We start from the raw sequence: 24,299 nt of genomic DNA, 5'->3' as shown, positions 1-24,299 counted from the left end.
TGAAACTGAAAGTTTAGTCGTCAAGTTCTTTACAGTGTTTTTATTTGTGTGCCTACTAATACATTTAGCCAGAAGATTCAGAAATACGTAACAATATGAATATTTTAAACTAAGGATATTCATTCTATAAGATTAAACTGCAAAGTGAGAATGGGCTGACAAAAATGATGATTATTGACAATTAGTAATAATGAACACTTTTGAGAAGGGAGATTATTACACAAAATCTCGGAATATCTAAGAATATTATTGCTATTCATTTGTGCTTCTCGGTATTGCTTCCCTTAGAAGTTTCTTTTTCTTTTATCCTATATTTGAATTTGTAAACCTAAGTGAAATCTGTCTGAGTCCGATGCAGCTATTTTTCTATTTCAGTGCATTACATAGGCCCTACAAGAATTATTGACATTAATAAAACTATAGCAGCCTTCCCTTTGAATAGACAACAAAAAGAACAAACAATGTATATTCTAGTCAAATTCGTTTAATTACACAATGCTTACAGGAACTTCATGCGAAGATCAACATAATACCCGATTCAAGAGCTTAAGCGAAGTTATCTTTAGTTTGGGGGATAGACATGAGCCATGGGTCATTATAAGATGTCCTCATCTCTTCCACGTATCTGTGGTGCTAAAACATGAACAAATTCTTCTTGTGTAATACATTAGGTTTCATGAAAATACAAAATAGAAATTATCAATTATAAAGTGAGTTGTGTGATCGATTTGGAAATTCCGCTTACTTTGAATCACGATCGAAATTTTTTTTTTAAAATCCATCTGTTTAGCGCAACTTTCATTCTTATGCATGCTCAGAGCATGGAACTTTTCTTTTCAAATGAATGTGTGTAGCACCAAGAGAAGATAACTTCAATGTTCATAGAAAATAAAGCTTTACATGTATTACCTTTCTTTGGTTCATAGCATTAACTCTTTCTCTCCTAACTGACGATACCAGCGTTGATTCCACCAGAATGTGGTAAATAATTACGGAGAGAGAGTTAATTTGCAGGGGATCAAATCATAACTTTCCAGTCTTCCCCCACCCCTCCAAAAAAAAACAACCCAATAACAATTGATTGTAATTTCCCAATGTACACTGATTTTAACGCATTTTCTGTTTACTTTTCTACTGAAATTTGGGTTACAGATATCCTTAGTTTTTTAAAATAAATATACAAACTCACTGAATAAAGAATGTCTAGAGAACAGTTCCTAAAGAAATGGGCATTGGTGCTATTAATGTTCTTTTAGCAGTGCTCTAACTTAAGAGCTGTAAAGGGTTGGACATCATTGGGTTGGGCATAACTGGGTTGGGCATCATTAAACTGGACCTGACTGGATTGTATCGTACTGGTTTGAACATCATTGGGTTGAACCTTACAGGGTTGGACCTCACTCGGGGGAACATCATTGAGTTGAGCCGGTAGGACCACTGTAATCATCTTCTTTTTTGAAGTCACGTCTGTATTTTATAAGATAAGGGCGGCACGGGTTAAATTATTAAAGGTTTTATTGCAACCCCTTATAAAAGAGGCCTTCTGAGCGACGTATTTTAAACAAATATTATACAGACTCTACTAGCGCCTACTAGATCTAGTAGGCTTATCCTTTTAGGACCTACACACTTAGAGATTAAAAGGCAACATAAGGTCTACCGGTATATTCCTTATAAGGATTTAGTGTTCACTGTAGGCATGTGTACAGCTATCGATAAATTATCAAACTTAACATAATGATTTCGAGGACAGGTAGACCTAGAATTGGATGTCCAATATATAATATACAATTTATGGGCCGATTGGGCCGGATGGTACAGAAATGCCCGGGCCGATGATGACACCCAGTCCGACCCTGGGTTGGACATCATTAGGTTGGACACACACTAACAGGCTATTAAGTAGGACAAGAGCAAACTACTGCGCATGACAGGTCACAGTCCATTGCACTTCATTACGAATTCTCTGTTCTTCCAGGAAACAAATTCAATCTTAATGTATTGGAGATCTACGTCGTTGACTATCAATCATTTTTATCAATCCCTCAATCGATTGTGTCTGTTCTCTTAACCTTTTCAAAGAAATCAATATGTACCATTGATCTATATTCCAGTTAGCAAGGTCACGTGCTAAATGGGCCATGTCCATTTAGCTGGTCAAAGTCAAAGTTGTGGGAAGAGTGAGGTCTTGGTGTAAGTCTTTATTTGAATAAGTGCTTCTTGTATTATTTCAATACCTCTTCTGGTATTACTATATATGCCTGCATTATTAATTAAATGCTCTACTTGACGCCCATTGGACCTCATTCACCAATCGTAAACAAAGAACATTTAGTCACGTGATCTTATTGATAAAACAACGGGAAAAAAAACTGTCAAGTGACAACCATCATGAATTAAACATGAGATCGTAAATTATATAGAAGAGATAGAGCGACACGTGGCTAAATGCTGTTTGTTTACGATTGGTGAATGAGGTCCATTTGTTGTTGCGTATGTCTACTAGATCTGCTGAGTAATACGGCCACAACACATGTATATTTAGAAACAAACTCTGTCGTAGCAGACGAAATGTTTAATCATCACAATAAGATTGTTCACAATATATTGGCAACTTCAGCGTGGTTGAGAGGCCAAGTAGCTTGGCTACCTAGAAGGGGGCTCGAGGTTCGACACCCGACTCGGGCAGAGTTGTGTTTACTGAGCGCCTAAAGGCAGCACGGAAAACCAACTCCTAGATACCCCCTCCCCCCCACAGGTCCACAAATGAGATTGGACCAAAAGCGCTCTGAGCATGAAAGTAGCGCTATATAAAAGCTATAATAATAATCAATGAGAATACTTGAAATAATTCACATAATTGTATATCATAATCCCAATAGAAATTCATTAAACACACAGCTAGACATGTCTGTCGGTCTTCAATTACATGGTGTCGACTGCCCCTTGACCACGTGGTCTGCTATCAAACGAGATTTCCTTTTTCCCACAATGCAACTATGGCCCCTTGATTTTCCCCGTGCAACATCATAGTCTCCATAAACACGTGTTTCTCGTGCTCCGCAACCAATAAATGTCACTAACTATCAAACAATGATGTGACTCTTGGTGAGGTCTTAGCGAAGACTAGATGAACATCACTTGTTCTACGTGAATCATTTCTTTCAAGTCTTTGCATTCTTTGTTTTGTAAAAATCACTTTCACCTTCTCTTCTATCCAGATCCATGTTTTTAGAAAACCTACGTTGCTAATGTAAACTCCACAAGTTGTGTACCCTGAATGTAGGCTACATTTTGTTTATCTTATCTTATTCACTGCAGACATTTCTACACAAGAGAATAAAATTACGGCATACGCTTTCCTATGCTAATCTAGCAATGCATTTTAATGACAACATCGGTTTTCTAAGCTCATTCAGGCAGCTCGTTCCATAAGTTTCCCCTTATAGAGCTTGTGGTCTATGGGGCAGATGATGTAAAGGCCATCTGTTTCTGTGGCCTACGGTTAACGAGGGTGTTATGTGGCCAGCACAACGACCAACCGCCTTTACTTTTCCCTAACTAATGTCAGGTACCCATTAGAGCTGGGTGGACTCAGAGGCGCCCGAGGATCCCGAAATAAAAAATCCCAGTCTTCACCAGGATTCGAACCCCGGACCCCGGTTCGGAAGCCAAGCGCTTAACCGCTCAGCCACTGCGCCACCAGCTCGTTCCATGCTGTAATAGAACTAATGAAGATCGAGCACTTGTACGAATTCGTCCTAGCATGCGAAATAAGAAATGAGTCATTATCTTTGTGTTTTTCTGAGTATTTAATTATGATGTATTTTTGTATTTCTAAGCTATGGTTCAATGCTTTTCGCTACTTTGCTTTATAGTCTTCGGCTCTGAAGTGTTTTTTTTAAATTTCGTGTTTGAATTGTTGTAATTTTTGTTATGCATAAATATACTAGAGTAAAGCTAATTTCCACCAAGAATACAAGGATATTATAATTATTTATTTGTTAAGGCATGAATTGGTTGCCATAGTTTGGTACATTTATTCATGCTTACAGCATGCTCAGTGCGCTATGGTCCGATTTCTATTGCGGAATAGTGGTGGGGGAGGGAACTACTGGGAGAGGGTTCTGCGTGCTGCCTTTAGGCGCTCAGCAAGCACAACTCTGCTCGAGTCGGGTGTCGAACGTCGATCTCCCTTCTAGGTAGCCAAGCCAAGTTCAAGGGTACTTAACCTCTCGACCACGCTTATTCACGAATGTTTAGATCTGCTTGTTAGACTACGTATGTTAGAAGACCTTTGTTTCTTGCTTTTGGTGAAATGTGGAAACGTTATTTCTAGTCTACTGATCATGATTCGTCTCTCAAACTTAATAACTCTATCGACGCTAAAGTGATTTTACTTATTTGTTGATTAAGATATAGATACAGGGAGGCTTTTAATTGATTGCATATTTTTTTTTGGTCTTAATTTTTGTTTCTTTTCATTTGGGGGTCTCCCTATTCACTTCGACTAGTTACTTCCAGCTACCTAAGACCTACCCGGGTTGGGATTCGAGCTCCAGCAGTTTTGTCTCTACACCCACACATCTCACAGAAATTTAAAAAAAAAGTCCCTTTTCAGACCTATCTATAGGACAGATGATGTATAGGTCATCTGTTTCTGTGGCCTACGGTTAACGAAGGTGTTATGTGGCCAGCACAATGACCAACCGCCTTTACTTTTCCCCAACTAATGTCAGGTACCCAGTAGAACTGGATGGACTCATAGGCGCCAAAAGATCCCGAAATTACAAATCCCAGTCTTCACCAGGATTTGAACACGGGACCCCGGTTCGGAAGCAAAGCGAATCACAGCACAGCCAACACGTGAGAGGCTAATGATTAAATCTAATGAACGACAGCTGTCAAGAAACATACATACAAATAAATTAAGATCCTAAGATATACATGCCAAAAACAATGTACCCTCAGACACCCTCGGAATTCTGGGACTAGTTTTGCTTTCATTTTTTCTCAGGCTATTGATTAAATTATTTATAGATTTATATTTATACATGTATAGATCTACTTTACTATAAGAATCCAGCGACAAGCCTATGTCAATGTGTATTTATTTTGGAGGAGCGGGCGAGGTTGGAACACACAACCCTTCCTCTGGTTCCACCTTTGGGCTAAACATAACATTATCTAAACAGCTTTAGAATTATAAAGAAGTCAAATATTACGCAATGTAAACAATGTATGGATTCTAACTGGGATAAATATTGCATCATGTAAATAGTACACCGGAAAAGGATTAAACCATTTATTGTGTCAATACATACATATTATCAAATGTCACCATTATAGAGAAGACACATGTACAATTTAATGATTAATATATAGATCTAGATAGGATCTTTGTACCAGTAATGAATAAAAACAATTAAGAAGCGTTATTTCAGTTTATTTGCTATGTAATGAGCTATAACACCAGCGTCAAACAAGCAATAAACAATCTCATCTTGGGTTTAAAAATATAAATTATAATAATATAAAACGCATTTAAAATATCATATCGCTTTGTGTATACAATATATACTAATGTCATAATTGTGTACCCTGTTTTTGGCTTTCTTTGTAAACTCACACAACAGGTAAAGATGTTTCTCCATTATTTAAATACTTCGAATGTTTTTAATGTACACATGCCATTACTTGCACATATATTTCACAGCAAGTTTCTGTCTATCTCGATAAGTTACAATGAAAACACTGTCATGACAAGATGTTCACCGGATGTCATACTTTCTCTCGTCTTTTGAAAAAGAGTGAATGACTGAGGTTACGATTTGCACTCATGATTTCAGACTTGATAGTTTGAGCTACTCTGGAGTTAATTCGCCACGACCTCTGACATTAAGATGATGCCATTTGTTGACCAGCAGAAATATATCTTGAAGATATATGCACTAAGCACTTTTATTGAGCTGACATTGTCAACACATGCAAGCAATAAAAATGTAGTGTCACACTAGATGACAGTAGACACTGACTAAAACATTTATAAAATGTCATTAGCCAAGTTAAACATTAGCCAAGTTAAACATTAGCCAAGTTAAACATTAGCCAGGTTAAACATTAGCCAAGTTAAACATTAGCCAAGTTAAACATTAGCCAGGTTAAACATTAGCCAAGTTAAACATTAGCCAAGTTAAGCATTAGCCAGGTTAAACATTAGCCAGGTTAAACATTAGCCAGGTTAAACATTAGCCAACTTAAACATTAGCCAAGTTAAACATTAGCCAAGTTAAACATTAGCCAGGTTAAACATTAGCCAAGTTAAACATTAGCCAACTTAAACATTAGCCAGATTAAACATTAGTTTAGTTAAACATAAGCCAGGTTAAACATTAGCCAGGTTAAACATTAGCCAAGTTAAACATTAGCCAAGTTAAACATTAGCCAAGTTAAACATTAGCCAGGTTAAACATTAGTTTAGTTAAACATTAGCCAGGTTAAACATTAGCCAAGTTAAACATTAGCCAAGTTAAACATTAGCCAAGTTAAACATTAGCCAGGTTAAACATTAGCCAAGTTAAACATTAGCCAGGTTAAACATTAGCCAGGTTAAACTGCCTCCTACTGCCAGAAACCAGACCTATCGTCACAGAAGGCCTCAACACTGTCCTGTGAGGTCACAACCTGTGGGCTGTTTAAACCAATAGCTCGTTGCTATATCATAGGTCGAGATGCCAGTTGTGACGTGGCAACAAACTATTGGTCTAAAATGCCCTTAACGTTGCGACATTGAGGGTTAGTGTTGAGACCTACTATGATGACTGGCCTCACTTACATTCACCATAAGTGCCTGGTCTTGTGGTATGCGCTTCGAGATGCTAGTCCTGTGACGTGGCAACGAGCTACTGGTCTGAAATTCCCTTAAGTTGCGAAGTTGAGGGTTAGTTCTGAGGCCTACTATGATGACTGGCCTCACTCATATTCACCATAAGTGCCTGGTCTTGTGGTATGCGCTTCGAGATGCTAGTCCTGTGACGTGGCAACGAGCTGCTGGTCTGAAATTCCCTTAAGTTGCGACGTTGAGGGTTAGTTCTGAGGCCTACTATGATGACTGGTCTCACTCACATTCACCATAAGTGCCTGGTCTTGTGGTATACGCTTCGAGATACTAGTCCTGTGACCTGGCAACGAGCTACTGGTCTGAAATTCCCTTAAGTTGCGAAGTTGAGGGTTAGTTCTGAGGCCTACTATGATGACTGGCCTCACTCATATTCACCATAAGTGCCTGGTGGTGTGGTAAGCGCTTCGAACTGTCATAGTGATAGTCCGATTTCGAACCCGCCTACTGCCCTCTCCTGACGTCAGGACTATGACGTTATAATCTTCCTTTCTGAAGAGATCGTCCGAAATATTCTAAAACAAGCTGGACACTAGACTAGGGTGTGCTCTTAAGGAGTCGTCCACATATATGTCCGGTAAATAAGTGCGTAAAACTTTTGGCGATGTGTGGATGGAAGTCATCATTGTCCGCTGCTATGGTCATGGGCCAGGTGAACACAAACATCACCCTATCTCCGAGCCCCCTCAGGATTCGCTTCTGCAGCTCCACGTAAAATATGCCACCCCTCGTCCAGAAATTCAATCCGGAGACGTAGTGCGCTGATTGGTAAAGAATGATCACGTGAGGGTTTCTGTCTAACAGGCGCTTCACGGCATCTCGGATTAGATTCAGGCGGGTCTCTGCCACCGACAGATGATACGGGGCGAGGTGAAGGAAATGGTGAAAGTGAAGGATGTACTTCCCGTTCGAAGGAATAGAATCAAGCAATCTTGTGTCTGAGACAGTTCTTCCAATAGGCAGCTCCTCGCCCTAGAGTAACAGCAAAGAATAATAAGGATTAGTGTTTATTACAGGGTGGAATGAAGGAAGGAAGGAAGAAAAAATGCGCAAAACTTTTCTATCTAAAACTAAAGTAACATTAGGAAATTTGCACACATTAGGATATTTACAGTAATCGTATCTTATCTTAAAGGCGCAGTGGCTGAGCGGTAAAGTGCTTGGCTTCCAACCCGGGGGTCAAGGGTTCGAATACTGGTGAACAATTTAATTTTTTTTTCGGGATCTCTGAGTCCACCCAGCTCTAATGGGTACCTGACATTAGTTGGGCAAAAGTAAAGGCAGTACGTGGGTACGTCTTTGTGCTGGCCACATAACATCCTCGTTAACCGTAGGCCACAGAAACGGATGATCTTTATATCATCTGCCCTTATCTTATAGATTACAGACGTTACTTGAAAAAAAGAAGATAATTACGTCCTACGCAATTCATGTGTCAATCTAGTCATACATGTTGTTATGAAGTGTGTGTGTGTATTTGTCTGTTTCAATGATGACAGTGCTAAAAGGTTAGCGATTGGTTGTGAATGATGCAAGTAGGTGGTATTGTCGTCACTTAGTCTTAGTTAGGGGAGACGACTCCAGACAGTGAGACTGAAAGGTTGTGCTATTGTGGTGAGTAAGATTTTGATTAAAATATCACTTTATATTATTACTAAAGTCTACTATATTTATTACATGTCATCACAAGTTTATTTTGCCTATATTATAATAAAAGTAATATTTAATATTGTTCACAAAAGATGTTATTTACGTTATTTGACGTTTTTAGTTAAGATATAATAATGATTCAGGCAACGCACTCCATTACTTAAATTCTACTGCATTAGAAGTTTCCCTGGCTGATTCAGGCAACCCATACCATTCTCTGTCCTTAAAACTATATCTACCAATAATGTACAAGTTATTTCCCTTATTAGATATCAAGCAAAATAATTAATTATCAATAATTAATATTTTTGTTTACTGATTCATGTTTTCTTAGGGACAATAAATAATTTTTTTTAAAGTATTAGCTTGATCGGAGAATGCGTGAGGGAGAAATAGGGTTAACAATTATTTAAAGAGACCAAACCCAACAAATTTAGCCGTATCTGTCAATACTGAAGTATTAACTTGCCTTGTTGCTATTAAACAAAATAAATTACTAGCATTTTTTTCCTTTTATTATATTAGATTCATGTCTTGTCTATGTCAATGAATAATTGGTCAAAGTTTCAACTTGATCCGAGAATGGGTGTGGGAGAAATAACGTGTAAACACTTTTAACCAGACAGACGGACAGACGGACAGAGTGAGTGGATATAAACTTTGTAAAACGTCAATGTACTACTTACATGGGAGGCTAGAAATGGATAACTGTGCACAAGATATGAAATGGAAATGTTGTTCGTTTCGTCCTCACACAGCAATGTGGCGTGCCACGCTGTCTGTAAAATATAATAACACACTTGATATTTATAAACACAATACACAGTGTGCTTATTCAATGCTGCTAAACACACAGACGTCCAGCCATTGTTAGGAACAGAACGGTAAGTAAGTTATAGGCTTGAGGTCACATGTACAAGGGGAGTTAATTAGCTCTAGAGTACTCTAGAGAGACAAAGGGAGGTAACGTGTAGAAATGATATCAGGTATAATATAAATAAAGGTAGATAAATGGTGTAGAAATGACAAAGGTAGAGATAAGGTTTAACAAATATGAAGGTAGATAAATGGTGTAGAAATGACAAAGGTAGATATAAGGTGTAACAAATATATAGGTAGATAAATGGTGTAGAAATGACAAAGGTAGATATAAGTTTTAACAAATATAAAGGTAGATAAATGGTGTAGAAATGACAAAGGTAGATATATGTTTTAACAAATATAAAGGTAGATAAATGGTGTAGAAATCACAAATCTAGATATCGGGCATAACAAAGACAAGGAAAGATAATTGGTGTAACAAAGACATCTAAAAATGACTGAAAACTGGTTTGACAGAGGTAGATAACTTGTTTTGTTTTGATATTTTGAAAAAAACAACAACAACAAACAAACAAACAACCAACAAACAACAAACCCAACAAACAACAAAACCAACACTGAACTCTAAATTCGACTTACTTTTGTTCTTTCCACTTTCTGTATACATTTCACTAGATCCGTGAGGCTCTCATACTGAGCCCTGGAGTTCGAATCACCTACAAAAATAACCTGTTCAATTACACAAATGTAAATATATTTGTTACAATACACACCAGTATACGAGGGCACTGCCACTTCACCTACCAATATGCCAATGTCCCAATGTTAGATGTTTAAATTTGTACATATGAAGGTACAGTAGCGAGTGTGGAAGAGGTCAGGATTTGAGCTGGTGGATTTGGTCATGTGACATTATGTTGAATGCAGGACCAGCATACTTTACTGATTAAAAAAAAAAAAAAAAACAAGCAAAATATTTTTAAAATACTAATAAACATTTTCCTACTAAGAACAGCTGCTGACCAGGAAAAATATACGGATTTGGTTTCGCGATTTGTCATAGCACCCCTACGGCAAAAGTCAAAGGGACAGATGATCGATGAGATTAGAGAATTAATTAATTTCGAATCCCGGTGAAGACTGGGATTTTAAATTTCTGGATTTTTAGGGCGCCCCTGAGTCAACCCAACTCTAGTGGGTACCAGTCTTTAGTTGGGGAAAGTAAAGGCGGTTGGTCGTTGTGCTGGCCACATAACTCCCTGCTCGTTAACCGTTGGCCAAAGAAACAGATGACCTTAACATCATCTGCCCCATAGATCGCAAGGTCTGAAAAAGGAAACTTTACTTTTTTTTTTTTTTACTATATTGTCTAGACTCACGTTTTATTAAGGTCAATGGATAATTGTGCAAAGTTTCAACTTAATCCTAGAATGAGAGGTAGGAGAAATAACGCGTACAAAATGTGTGCCAGACAGAGTGAGTAGATATAAGCCCTGTAGAATGAAGGGAACCACTTTAGGAGGGGGATGTCCGGTGATATTCCAGTCATGTCAGATGCCTGTTTGGTTGATGTGTCGCTGAATGTGTCGCCAATGACAAGTCCAAGGATAGAGACGTCTTTCGTGGTTGTTGACTTTGTTTTGCTGTATTTTCTTTACCGTACTTTCTCGATAATATTTGCATCCTAGCACTATTATAGGAGCAGCTCATTTTATCCATTGCTCCTGCCATAAGCATGAAACTTTATTCTAGGTGTTCTAAATTGTTGACATCAATTCAAATGTCACAGCTAACGAACAGAGAAAAAAAATCGTATTTGATTTTCAATTCTCAATAGGAGTTTCATCAAAAGAATTGTTTCGTGACGTTCTAAAAAAATCGTCCATGTTTTCACCCTCTCTATGAATAAGCCCAAAGAATTGTTTCGTGACTTGTTCTAAAAAAAGCGTCCATGTTTTCACCCTCTCTATGAATACGCCCAAAGAATTGTTTCGTGACTTGTTCTAAAAAAAGCGTCCATGTTTTCACCCTCTCTATGAATAAGCCCAAAGAATTGTTTCGTGACTTGTTCTAAAAAAAGCGTCCATGTTTTCACCCTCTCTATGAATAAGCCCAAAGAATTGTTTCGTGACTTTTTCTAAAAAAGCATCCATGTTTTCACCCTCTCTATGAATAAGCCCAAAGAATTGTTTCGTGACTTGTTCTAAAAAAAAGCGTCCATGTTTTCACCCTCTCTATGAATACGCCCAAAGAATTGTTTCGTGACTTGTTCTAAAAAAGCGTCCATGTTTTCACCCTCTCTATGAATAAGCCCAAAGAATTGTTTCGTGACTTGTTCTAAAAAAAGCGTCCATGTTTTCACCCTCTCTATGAATACGCCCAAAGAATTGTTTCGTGACTTGTTCTAAAAAAAGCGTCCATGTTTTCACCCTCTCTATGAATAAGCCCAAAGAATTGTTTCGTGACTTGTTCTAAAAAAAGCGTCCATGTTTTCACCCTCTCTATGAATAAGCCCAAAGAATTGTTTCGTGACTTGTTCTAAAAAAAGCGTCCATGTTTTCACCCTCTCTATGAATACGCCCAAAGAATTGTTTCGTGACTTGTTCTAAAAAAGCGTCCATGTTTTCACCCTCTCTATGAATAAGCCCAAAGAATTGTTTCGTGACTTTTTCTAAAAAAGCATCCATGTTTTCACCCTCTCTATGAATAAGCCCAAAGAATTGTTTCGTGACTTGTTCTAAAAAAAAGCGTCCATGTTTTCACCCTCTCTATGAATACGCCCAAAGAATTGTTTCGTGACTTGTTCTAAAAAAGCGTCCATGTTTTCAGTCTCTCTATGAATAAGCCCAAAGAATTGTTTCGTGACTTGTTCTAAAAAAAAGCGTCCATGTTTTCACCCTCTCTATGAATACGCCCAAAGAATTGTTTCGTGACTTTTTCTAAAAAAGCATCCATGTTTTCACCCTCTCTATGAATAAGCCCAAAGAATTGTTTCGTGACTTGTTCTAAAAAAAAGCGTCCATGTTTTCACCCTCTCTATGAATACGCCCAAAGAATTGTTTCGTGACTTGTTCTAAAAAAGCGTCCATGTTTTCACCCTCTCTATGTATAAGCCCAAAGAATTGTTTCGTGACTTGTTCTAAAAAAAGCGTCCATGTTTTCACCCTCTCTATGAATACGCCCAAAGAATTGTTTCGTGACTTGTTCTAAAAAAAGCGTCCATGTTTTCACCCTCTCTATGAATAAGCCCAAAGAATTGTTTCGTGACTTGTTCTAAAAAAAAGCGTCCATGTTTTCACCCTCTCTATGAATAAGCCCAAAGAATTGTTTCGTGACTTTTTCTAAAAAAGCGTCCATGTTTTCACCCTCTCTATGAATAAGCCCAAAGAATTGTTTCGTGACTTGTTCTAAAAAAAGCGTCCATGTTTTCACCCTCGCTATGAATAAGCCCAAAGAATTGTTTCGTGACTTGTTCTAAAAAAAGCGTCCATGTTTTCACCCTCTCTATGAATAAGCCCAAAGAATTGTTTCGTGACTTGTTCTAAAAAAAGCGTCCATGTTTTCACCCTCTCTATGAATAAGCCCAAAGAATTGTTTCGTGACTTGTTCTAAAAAAAGCGTCCATGTTTTCACCCTCTCTATGAATAAGCCCAAAGAATTGTTTCGTGACTTGTTCTAAAAAAAGCGTCCATGTTTTCACCCTCTCTATGAATAAGCCCAAAGAAGACTAAGATCCATGGTTCGCTTAGCGAACACTATTGTAGGGAACAACAAATCAATCAAATCAATCAATCGATTTTGTTCTATTTGCTGTTTCTCATGTATGACTATTCGGTTGAAAACCAACAAAGGCCTAAAAAAAAAAAAAACCAACTAGATTTGATTTTAGTGAATTTTTTTTTTTACAATGGCGTTGTGTGCGTGTGTGTATTTATTATTAATAATAATAATTTTATTTATAAAGCGCTGTTAACAAACCAAATGTAGGCTCAAGGCGCTGTGATAACATTACAAACACAAACACGACAGCTAAAATGACAAACTATTCTAAAAAAGTTTTAAATGCATTTCCATGACAACCAATTCTTTGTATAGATAATTTATATTTGGTCGTTTGGTATGCTCTTTCATTTTCTGCATCAGTGGCGTAGCTAGGGTGAGGGAGAAGGGGTCCAAATTTGAAAATTTCGCTTGGGCACTTGAGGGGGGGGGCACTAATGAGTGTCTGAAATTTGTTTTTACATTAAATATTACGCCGTTATCTCATGTCATGATATCGAATGTCGAAATGCACGGGCACTTAAAGAGATCAAGTCCCCCGGGTCCCCAAATCCCTAGCCGACAAGTTGCCGTTCTGTAATAGTTCTGAGCCAGGTCTAAATACAATGACTTCGACTGATTTACTGATCCTTATAGATAATTGGTCATGACTACAATGACTTAAACTTATTTATCTCAGAAATATTTACTACAAACAAACAAACAAACAAACCTTTCGTTTTGACAAACACTGAACGATGGATGAAGAGTTTAATGGCGGCAGCTGGCAGGTGAAAGGTCTCCATTCGTCTTTATAGAAATATCCACAAGAATTGGTGTCGTCAAATGTTGAGGACAAATCTCTTTCGTCGCATCTCAGTTTTGGTAGAGGCAAAGTTGTTTCTTTCGATGTCACATCTGTTTGGTTAGATCAGTTGTGTTTCAGAAACATGGACATACCAAGGCTTTATACAAAAAATAAAATGGCGTATAGGATGAGGGAGAAGGGGTCTAAATTTGAAAATCCCCCAGGGCTTACACTTGAGGGCAGCCCCTAATGAGTGTCCGAAATTTGTTTTTACATTAAATATTAAATATTTTTAAAGTGATCAGCGATAGTCAAAGAGATTACACGTATTCTTAAATTAGAAATCCTTTTCTTCCTTGTAAAATTAGCGAGAACTATACAAGGCACTTAGTGTATGGAACGGGACAGAGACTCAAACAAGGTTTGGGGTTCCGCCTCTGGTTGTTAGATTTAGGGTTAATAGCTTTCCATGGTAATATATTAAAGTTCACTGCAGGAGATAAATGTTCACATAATGCTTTAAAGAAAGCGATAAGTTATTATATGTTTCTTATTTTAACTATATATAGAGGCTGCTTACCAGGGATCACATTGAGAGATATATTGTTGGCGATGTGCAGAGGTGTGTTACTGAAACAATGTTCAAAACCTTCAGGTAACACAACATAACAAGATATGGTTTACTTTAATTTATCATTCCTAAAAGCACAAATTATAGTAGACCCTATAGTAACATTAGGAATAGTAAAAACAAAGAACAAACTATTCAACGCAGTGATTTTCACTAACAATTTCAGCGTGAGCATTTTAATTTGCTATAGTAACAATATTGCGCGTCTATCTAGACCAGTTATCATACAACATATAACATAAGATCCAAGTGAAGTTATTGTGGTGGTAATGTATAGGAATATTGTGATTTTACTAGTAACATAATTGACATTGTATACTCTGGAAATCTAAATCTTTGGAATAGAAATATCAATGGGTATGATGTGACCTTTTTGAAGGGTACATTTATTCAATTATTATTTTAAATATGTGCTGTGTTCAATTTTTTTAAAACTAAAAAGTATATTTAAATTAATATTCTTAACCAAAATTGAAAGATAAAAAAAAAATAACTTAAGAATATGTTCTTAATTAGTAAGAAATGATTGCGACTCACGTTCTATTAATAGCCCTCAACCAGGTCTCAGTTTCAGACAGGGGCAGATTATCGAAGTTATTAAATCTTCTGGTCCCCGAAAAATGTGAACACTAAAGAAAAACAAACAAAACAAAGCAGGAAATATGATACCATATTTTAAGATTTTTACAGTAACAGATAACTATTTAAGACAGATAATAAACAAAATAATAGATTGTCAAGACATACTACAACAAGAATAGTTTTTTCTTGACTTAATCGTCGATTTGCTAAAATTATTACTAAAAGACCGATAATGAAAATGAAGCCTGGTAAAAACTAAGGTTTACAGCTTTTCAATCCTTGGACGCCTCTGAGTCCACCCAGATCCTCTGGGTACCTGACAGTTGCCTGACACTAGTGTTGGGGAAAAGTAAAGGCGGTTGGTCATTGTGCTAGCCTACTTGACATCCTCGTTAACCGTGGGCCACAGAAACAGACGACCTTTATTTCATCTGCCCTATATATCGCAAGGTCTGAAAGGGGAACTTTGTAATTGTTAGTCTACATATATATATATATATACATATATATAGATATAGATATATATATATAGACTAACAATTACAAAGTTCCCCGTCGATAAATCCGAACCACAGTCCAGCGCGCAAACCGCACGACTAGGCAGCCAATATGTGTGTGTGGACGGTCGAGGGTTCAAACCCTGCCCGCTCCCATTCCCCGTCGTCCTGCGGGAGGTTTGGACTAGGAAGTAAACTATCTTCAACTCTGAAGGAACATCCGAAACATGTAAAACATTTTACAAACACACACACATATATATATATATATATATATATATATATATATATCCTTATTTAAATGACACCCAATCATAGTATTCTAAAGTACCAAACAATCTTATGTGCTTAAATAACAAACAAAAAGACATGCTTCTAGTTTAACAGCAAAATACATTACACTTTTTCTATTATTCTGAAACTACACATTATTTTTATTAGTTCACCTTCACCTTTCCCTTAGTCTGTTGGACCGTTGGGGCACAACACAAGATTAGTCGACCGTCTTTCTCCATTTCTCAATGTCTTTGTAGGAAGATTTAGCAATCTATTACCAGGAATTGTAAAATTAATAGCTAAGCACATCTTGCAATGGATGCTCGCTCTCCATGTGGATCTATCAAGTGTCTCTCTTTCCAAACAGTTAGTGTCAATTTTTGAAGAACTTCATGTCCTGATTGCGTACATCAGTATAGTTTTAAAAGTTGACGACCAGAGGCTCTTCTGCCTCCATAATATCACTATACAGAATGTCTAGTGGGAGTCAACCTTGTGGCATTCTGTGAACTAAGACTAAGACTGCTTTATTGATCCTTATGAAAATTTGTTGTGATTACAAGGACTCTTTTCTCATATAAAGACAAAAAATATAAAGACATATAAAGCCAGCCAAGGCGGATATCCTTATGGAAATTTGTTGTGATTACAAGGACTCTTTTCTCATATAAAGACAATAAATATAAAGACATATAAAGCCAGCCAAGGCGGATATCCTGGCACCCTGCTCTTTGCAGCATTTCCTCATTGCTTACTTCTATCTTGCCCACTTATTTAAAAATCCACCGTAACTCTTTCTCTCCTAATCGACGATACCATCGTTGATTTTTACCTCATTAAATTAATGTTTAATTTTTTAAACTTGACTTTGAAATATAAAATGAGCATGCATTTCCCTTTAATTTTATACCAAATACAAAATTTTCTGATAATAAACAACAAAGCTATTGACGCCCAATCATAACAGGGGTAGTGAAATAGTAATGAGCAAAACGAAGAATTCCTTCAAAAACGTGCAAAAATAATTACGGAGAGAAAGAGTTAAGCATCTTTGGTGGAAGATATTCATATTTTTTTTCCTACCAAGAGTAGGTTGACCCTGTTTCACTACCGTATAGCAGAGTGCTCATCACACAGGTTCGGACGGACATACACACCCGCGAATAGTCATATGATCTCAGACAGACAACATGCTACAAGACATTCAAAAAGTACATTATGACCTGTTCAAAACTGTTTTTTAGATTAGTTTGTGTCATTTTAGCTCTTTTATGTTTGTAATGTTATCACAGCACCTTGAGCCTACATTATATTTGTTAACAGCGCTGTATAAATTAAATTATTATTGTTATTTTGAAACCTGAAATTAATAATAATAATAATAATAATAATCTTTATTATCCGTAAGGAAATTTGTCTTACAATTTGTGCATTACACCAAACAAAAAACATTATAACTATAAGAAACCAAAATGTACATTCACACCAGACACTCACTCATAATTTACATGTGACAAAGTTTATACCAGATTGTTCTTATTTAATGATTTGATTGCCAGGGGAACAAAAGAGTGTTTGTGTCTGTATGTCTTTGCTATCGGTGTCTTGTATCTCTTTTGTGATGGTAAAATCACAAAATCCTGACACAAAGGGTGATTCTTTATTTCGAGGATCTTGTTAGCTTTTTTATAGATGTTTGTCTCAAACAACTGCCCAAATGGGGTTTGTTTTTTGCCAATGGTTTTGCCAGCAGCATTTAGGATTCTATTAAGTTTATTTTTATTTTTAATGCTCAGATTGCCATACCAGGCAGTGATATTGAAACTTAAAATATTGCAGATGTGAGCGTGATAAAACATAGCCAAGGCCTTTTCGCTAAACTTTTCATTAAACGAGGACAGTTTTCTTAGTAATCGTAATCTTTGCTGCCCTTTTTTGCTGATATAATCAGTATTTGCAGTAAAATTTAGTTTATTGTCTATTGTCTAGTTTATTGTATGCTATTACGGTCATTACGTTAAAATGAAGTGTTAAAGAAAAAATATATGTTTGTAAAATGGTTTACATGTTTCGGGTGTTCCTTCAGAGTTGAAGATAATCTACTTCCTAGTCCAAACCTCCCGCATGACGACAAGGGACGGCAGAGGGCAGGGTACGAACCCTGGACCATCAAGATGACCAAACGACAGTCCAGCACGATGTGGCATGAGCATGCTTGAAGCACGATGGTCAATTCTTTTTGTGAGCACGAAGGGAAGATGGTATCTGTTTTGTGAACGGTGGTTGACTTGTAGCACCAAACTGCTGGTAGACAACTAAACCTATTTAGGCTCATTACATTTTAACTTGAATAACTTCTTTGTGAGAAATACTAAATAGAACCTTTATTATAATATAGATCAAAATCAACTTAAGATGACATGAAATAAATGTAGCATACTTTAGTAATAATATAAAATGGTATTTTGAACAAAATCTAACTCAGTGTAATACACACGTCTTTTCACTATGGCGTTCTGGAGTCGACTCTCCAGCTAACGACAATGCCACTTATCTTGATTCATTCACACTGCATAGCTAACCTCTTCACACCGTTACCACAGAAACACACGCACACACGCACGCACATCACTGGGAGAAGGTTATCGTTCTGTCTTTGGAAACTAAACTCGAGTCAAATCGCAATTAAAAACCCATAGGGTACATCTAGATTTGAGCTCCAGCTCTTTAGGTAACCATGTCGGTTTTACTCTCATCCACACATCCCACTATCGAGCCACGCCTCTACTTGAGACCGTTGTATAAAACTCACATTGAGAAACTTTACTTTGACTGGCCTAGCACAGTACCATGGCTCTCCGTTGAGTTCGGTTAGATTGCACAGTTCCTCGCTGGCGTGTCCGGGGATGTAAGGAAGGGGAGAACAAGGCGTGAACTCGGCCACTTTGTCATTGATAAAACTCCCAGCGAACAAATAAGAAGCTTTGAAGATTCTCTGAAACAAACAAATTAAGAAGAACCAAATGCTAAATAGTCACACTGGTCTATATTATTAGTATTAACAAACCATAAATGACCTTCGAAAAAAAAACACCAGGGAATCGCAGCGCAACGCGTTCACATGTCCCATGTTTACAGGACAAGTTGTATTGATTTAAAGGATTATTTTGAGGAAGTTTCTGGACAGTTTTGTCTCGGCGTTCCAGTACCACTTCATCGTGGTCGCCGAGTGAACACCCTGCTCTCACAGAGGGGTGGCCAAGGGTACTGGTTGCTTGCCGCTGATGAATGAGCAGCCGGCAAGTGTAAAAGGCAATCAAAGGGGTTATGTCAAGCCCCCCTCTCCCGTGGGGCCCCGGGGCAACGGTTAGAGACCCAACGGGATCTCCGAAAAGCGGATAGCGCTGGACACCAACTCGAGGGCTGATTCGCGGGTCTCTCTTTGGACAAAGACTAGACTGACTGGTGCGGCCTTAGCGGGCTGTGTCGGGCGGACTGGTTGGCGTCCTCGAGTTAGGCTCTAACTAGCCCGTTCCCTGCTGCGCAAACGGAGGAATTCGCCGCGATAAATGATAGTTCCAATACTGGGAATGTCAAAAAAACGTGCGCCACCCCACTCCTGCCCTGCAGGAAACTTATATCTCAGAATAGTTTTGTCTGAAATTAGATTGGCATATGTGCCTCAGATAATCGCTACTTGCCAAGTGAGAGGTCCGTGTTTCGAGTCTAGATCAAAACTCTCCTTTATTTCAGCATATTGTCTTTACCTTTTGTCTCTCGTTTAACTCTTTCTCTCCGTAATTATATACCACATTCTGGTGGAATCATCGCTGGTATCGTCAGTTAGGAGAGAAAGAGTTAACATTGTATTCCACTTCTGTTATTATACGTCGCGTGTTTTCTGTTAATGCCATTTGTTTTATATGTCAATCAATAAGTTCACTGTGTTTGTATATAAAGTTAATAGTTTTAGGATCAATATATTAATAAGTTGGCAGCTTATGTAGAGCATTGATAGTTTTAGGATCAATCAATTAATACTCTGCGCAGGCTGGAGGCAATGCAGTAATTAACCCACAAATGACTAGTCCCAAGCGAGTCGATAAAAGGATACCTCTCAAAGTCGCCTGCTGGAATGTCCGCACAGTGCAGGACAGATCTGCTGCCGAGGACAAGCGCAGGCGACGAAAAGAAAATCTCAATCGATCACCTGCGGACAATGGTTATGCTTGCCCTATGTGTGGCAAAATATGTAGGTCACAGCCGGGGCTGCGCATCCACGGGAAATACTGCATTCTTCACTAATCTTCGGACTCTAAGACAAGCCTTGTATATATATATATATATATATATATATATATATATATATATATAGATAGATAGATAGATAGATAGATATAAATATAGATATAGATATAGATATACATATAGATAGATATAGATATAGATACATATAAATATAGATATAGATAAAGGTATATATATATATTAATAAGTTGTCAGCTTATGTATATAGTTAATGGTTTTAGGATCAATGTCTTGATAAAGTTTATAAAATCCACGCACAGACTCAAAGATACTTAGTTTAGCTACTTTCTCACCTGCGTGTAGAAGTCCATTCGAAACATTTCTCTGTGATGAGCGATCACGGCCATTACCTTAACCTTGCCACACCATGGAAGACGGGTCAAGGCCGTGTAGGTGCCATTTCTGTTGTCGACGACGTCAGCCGCTACAGAAGCCTTGGGGTCATCGCTGGTTACCCAAACGTTGATTTGATCTCCTCCTGATCGAGAGAAACATATAACAGGCATTTCAGAATAAGAGTAGCATTAGATGGTTCCCGGTCATTTCATCCCCGGTCACTTCATCCCCGGTCACTTCATCCCCGGTCACTTCATCCCCGGTCATTTCATCCTCGGTCACTTCATCCCCGGTCACTTCATCCCCGGTCATTTCATCCCCCGGTCACTTCATCCCCGGTCATTTCATCTCCTGTCATTTCATCCCCTGATATTTTCATTATCTGATCATTTTTATCTAACAAATTGTAATTTTAAAAATCATGAAATGAGCAATATTTAATGTATTCATTTTTTATTTAAATGACAAAATTGTAACACGTTAATGTTTAAAAGGAATTATACAGGCGACATGATATCACGAGGATGGGTGAACTCCGCCTTTATTAGAAAAAAATAAAACCTTATTTCAAGGCTAAAAATGACGCGCCCATTTTCAAGAAAGAGCGATTGAAAAATAAAATAAAGTGAAACATGGTCGTACTTTCACCACACCTTGGCCTTTGATGATAAGTTATCAGCGGCATAATCATAATTATTGTAACCGCACTTCTATTTCTCAAAAGATTTCCTCTACTTGCACCACACCTTGGTCTTTGATGATACGTTATCAGCGGCATGATCATAATTATTCTAATCGCACTTCTATCTCTCAAATGATTTTTACTACTTCCACCAAACCTTGGCCTTCGATCCGGATAAAATTATGATATTACATCCCCCCACATCCAATTGAAGCGCTATAGCTAAGTACACTCCCAGATTTACAATATAATATAAGATTTCTCATTAAGAAAACAAAGTGGAAGAGGAAACACTGTAAACGCATTAGTAACAAGTCATAAAATGTCAAAAAGCATTCTGCATAATCTTATTTATATATAAAATATTTAATTGGGGATGAAGTGACCGGGGGATGAAGTGACCAGGGGATGAAGTCACCAGGGGATGAAGTCACCAGGGGATGAAGTCACCAGGGGATGAAATGACCGGGGATGAAGTGACCGGGGATGAAGTGACCAGGGATGAAATGACCGGTCACCCATTAGATATATGTATAAAGTAAAGAAAAGTTCCAGTTTTAAGAACTTGTGATCTATATGGCAGATGATGTAAAGGCCTACAGTAAACGAGGGTGTCATGTGGCCAGCACAACGACCAACTACATTTGGTTTTCTCTAACTAATGTCGCTTTGGGAATCACTGTGGGATCAGTAGCATCGAAGGGTCTGCCAGATTGTAGCACTGTCAGGTACATGCACGAGGCTCCCCACGAGTCTTCGGCAGACTCCGGCTCCTGTTTTTTCCCATAGTGTTGTCTCCATTAGCCGCAAGGCAGTGAATGGTATGATTCAGAGTTTCTCTTCCTCTTGAATGATGTAATATAGTATAGTAATATAGTACCCAAATGTATATTAACAAAAGTAATTCTATAATAAGATAAAAACTATTTTAATTTTGTGAACAAGATGCGGAGTAGACAGAGGTTGTAGCTTACGCTCTTACCAGAGCACCAACATTTTTCTATCTCTATGATGGACATTAAAGCGTTTTCTGAACGAAACCTGAACATTCCAGGCCTGAGTAAACTAATGTATCTTAGTTACACTGTAATCATGCTGTTCGAAATTTAGGCTGATACCCTTTGCATTGATACAATTTTACACTGATACACTGTGTACTGACATAACTTTACACCGTTACAACTTCATATTGATACAACTTTGTACTGATACAACTTAATACTGATACAACTTTATACTGATACAACTCATACTGACATAACTTTACACCGATACAACTTTATAATGATACAAGTTTGTACTGATACAACTTTATACTGATACAACTTTGTACTAATACAACTTTATACTGATACAACTTTATACTGATACAACGTTGTACTGATACATCTTTATACTGATAGAACTTTGTACTGATACAACTTTATACCGATACAACTTTTTGTATTGATACATCTTTATACGGATTCAACTTTATACTGGTACAACTTTATACTGGTACAACTTTATACTGATATAACTTTATACTGATATAACTTTATACTGAAACAACTTTATACTGATACAACTTTATACTGATACAGCTTTGTACTGATACAACTTTATACTGATACATTTTTATACTGATACAACTTTATACTGATACAACTTTATACTCATACAACTTTGTACTGATACAACTTTATACTGATACAACTTTGTACTGATTCATCTTTATACTGATAGAACTTTATACTGATACAACTTTATACTGATAAATTTTGTACTGATACAACTTTATACCGAAACAACTTTGTAATGATACATCTTTATACTGATTCAATTTTATACTGATACAATATTATACTGGTACAACTTTATACTGATACAACTTTATACTGATAGAACTTTGTACTGATACAAATTTATACTGATACAACTTTATACTGATACAACTTTGTGCTGATAAAACTTTATATTGATACAACATTTTACTGGTACATTTCTATACTGATACAATTTTATACTGATAGAACTTTGTACTGATACAAATTTATACTGATACAACTTTATACTGATAGAACTTTATACTGATACAACTTTATACTGATACAACTTTATACTGATACAACTTTATACTGAAACATTTTTGTTCTGATACAACTTTATACTGATACATTTTTGTACTGATACAACTTTGTACTGATACAATTTTATACTGATACAAATTTGTACTGATACAACTTTATACTAATACAGCTTTATACTAATACAACTTTGTACTGATACAACTTTATACTGATACAACTTTGTACTAATATAACTTTATACTAATACAACTTTGTACTGATACAACTTTGTACTGATACAACTTTGTACTGATACAACTTTATACTGATACAACTTTATACTGATACAACTTTATACTGAAATATTTTTGTTCTGATACAACTTTATACTGATACATTTTTGTACTGATACAACTTTGTACTGATACAATCTTATACTGATACAAATTTGTACTGATACAACTTTATACTAATACAACTTTATACTAATACAACTTTGTACTGATACAATTTTATACTGATACAAATTTGTACTGATACAACTTTATACTAATACAACTTTATACTAATACAACTTTGTACTGATACAACTTTATACTGATACAACTTCGTACTAATATAACTTTATACTAATACAACTTTATACTGATACAACTTTGTACTGATACAACTTTGTACTGATACATCTTTATACTGATACAACTTTGTACTGATACATCTTTATACTGATAGAACTTTGTAATGATACAACTTTATACTAATACAACTTTATACTAATACAACTTTGTACTGATACAACTTTATACTGATAGAACTTTGTACTGATACAACTTTATACTGATACAACTTTATACTGATACATTTTTGTACTGATACATCTTTATACTGATTTAACTTTATACTGGTACAACTTTATACTGGTACAACTTTATACTGATAGAACTTTATACTGATACAACTTTATACTGATACAACTTTGTACTGATACAACTTTGTACTGAT

General features: G+C 36.8%; 1 protein-coding gene across 4 annotated transcripts in view; it reads right to left on the bottom strand.

The window, feature by feature from the left end:
- Positions 1–6,789: 6,789 nt before the first annotated feature.
- The window catches only part of LOC106061895 (NXPE family member 3-like), a 32,685-nt gene continuing 15,175 nt past the window's right edge, over positions 6,790–24,299 (bottom strand). For 3 of the 4 annotated variants that reach the window (XM_056021811.1, XM_056021813.1, XM_056021812.1), the window contains 8 exons: positions 20,525–20,709; positions 18,736–18,918; positions 15,106–15,197; positions 14,518–14,567; positions 13,863–14,047; positions 10,010–10,099; positions 9,235–9,327; positions 6,790–7,870 (listed from right to left, as the gene is read on the bottom strand). In XM_056021811.1, coding sequence (XP_055877786.1) covers positions 7,436–7,870; positions 9,235–9,327; positions 10,010–10,099; positions 13,863–14,047; positions 14,518–14,567; positions 15,106–15,197; positions 18,736–18,918; positions 20,525–20,709 — 1,313 coding nt within the window. In that variant the 3' untranslated portion in view covers positions 6,790–7,435. The remainder of the gene's footprint in view (positions 7,871–9,234; positions 9,328–10,009; positions 10,100–13,862; positions 14,048–14,517; positions 14,568–15,105; positions 15,198–18,735; positions 18,919–20,524; positions 20,710–24,299) is intronic. The other variant, XR_008776716.1, reaches the window with a different exon arrangement.

This window comes from Biomphalaria glabrata, chromosome 2 (assembly GCF_947242115.1).
Source record: "Biomphalaria glabrata chromosome 2, xgBioGlab47.1, whole genome shotgun sequence".
In the NCBI taxonomy this organism is placed as follows: Eukaryota; Metazoa; Mollusca; class Gastropoda; family Planorbidae; genus Biomphalaria; species Biomphalaria glabrata.
The sequence above is the reverse complement of the archived record's forward strand: the minus strand, read 5'-3'. Positions and strand labels throughout refer to the sequence as shown.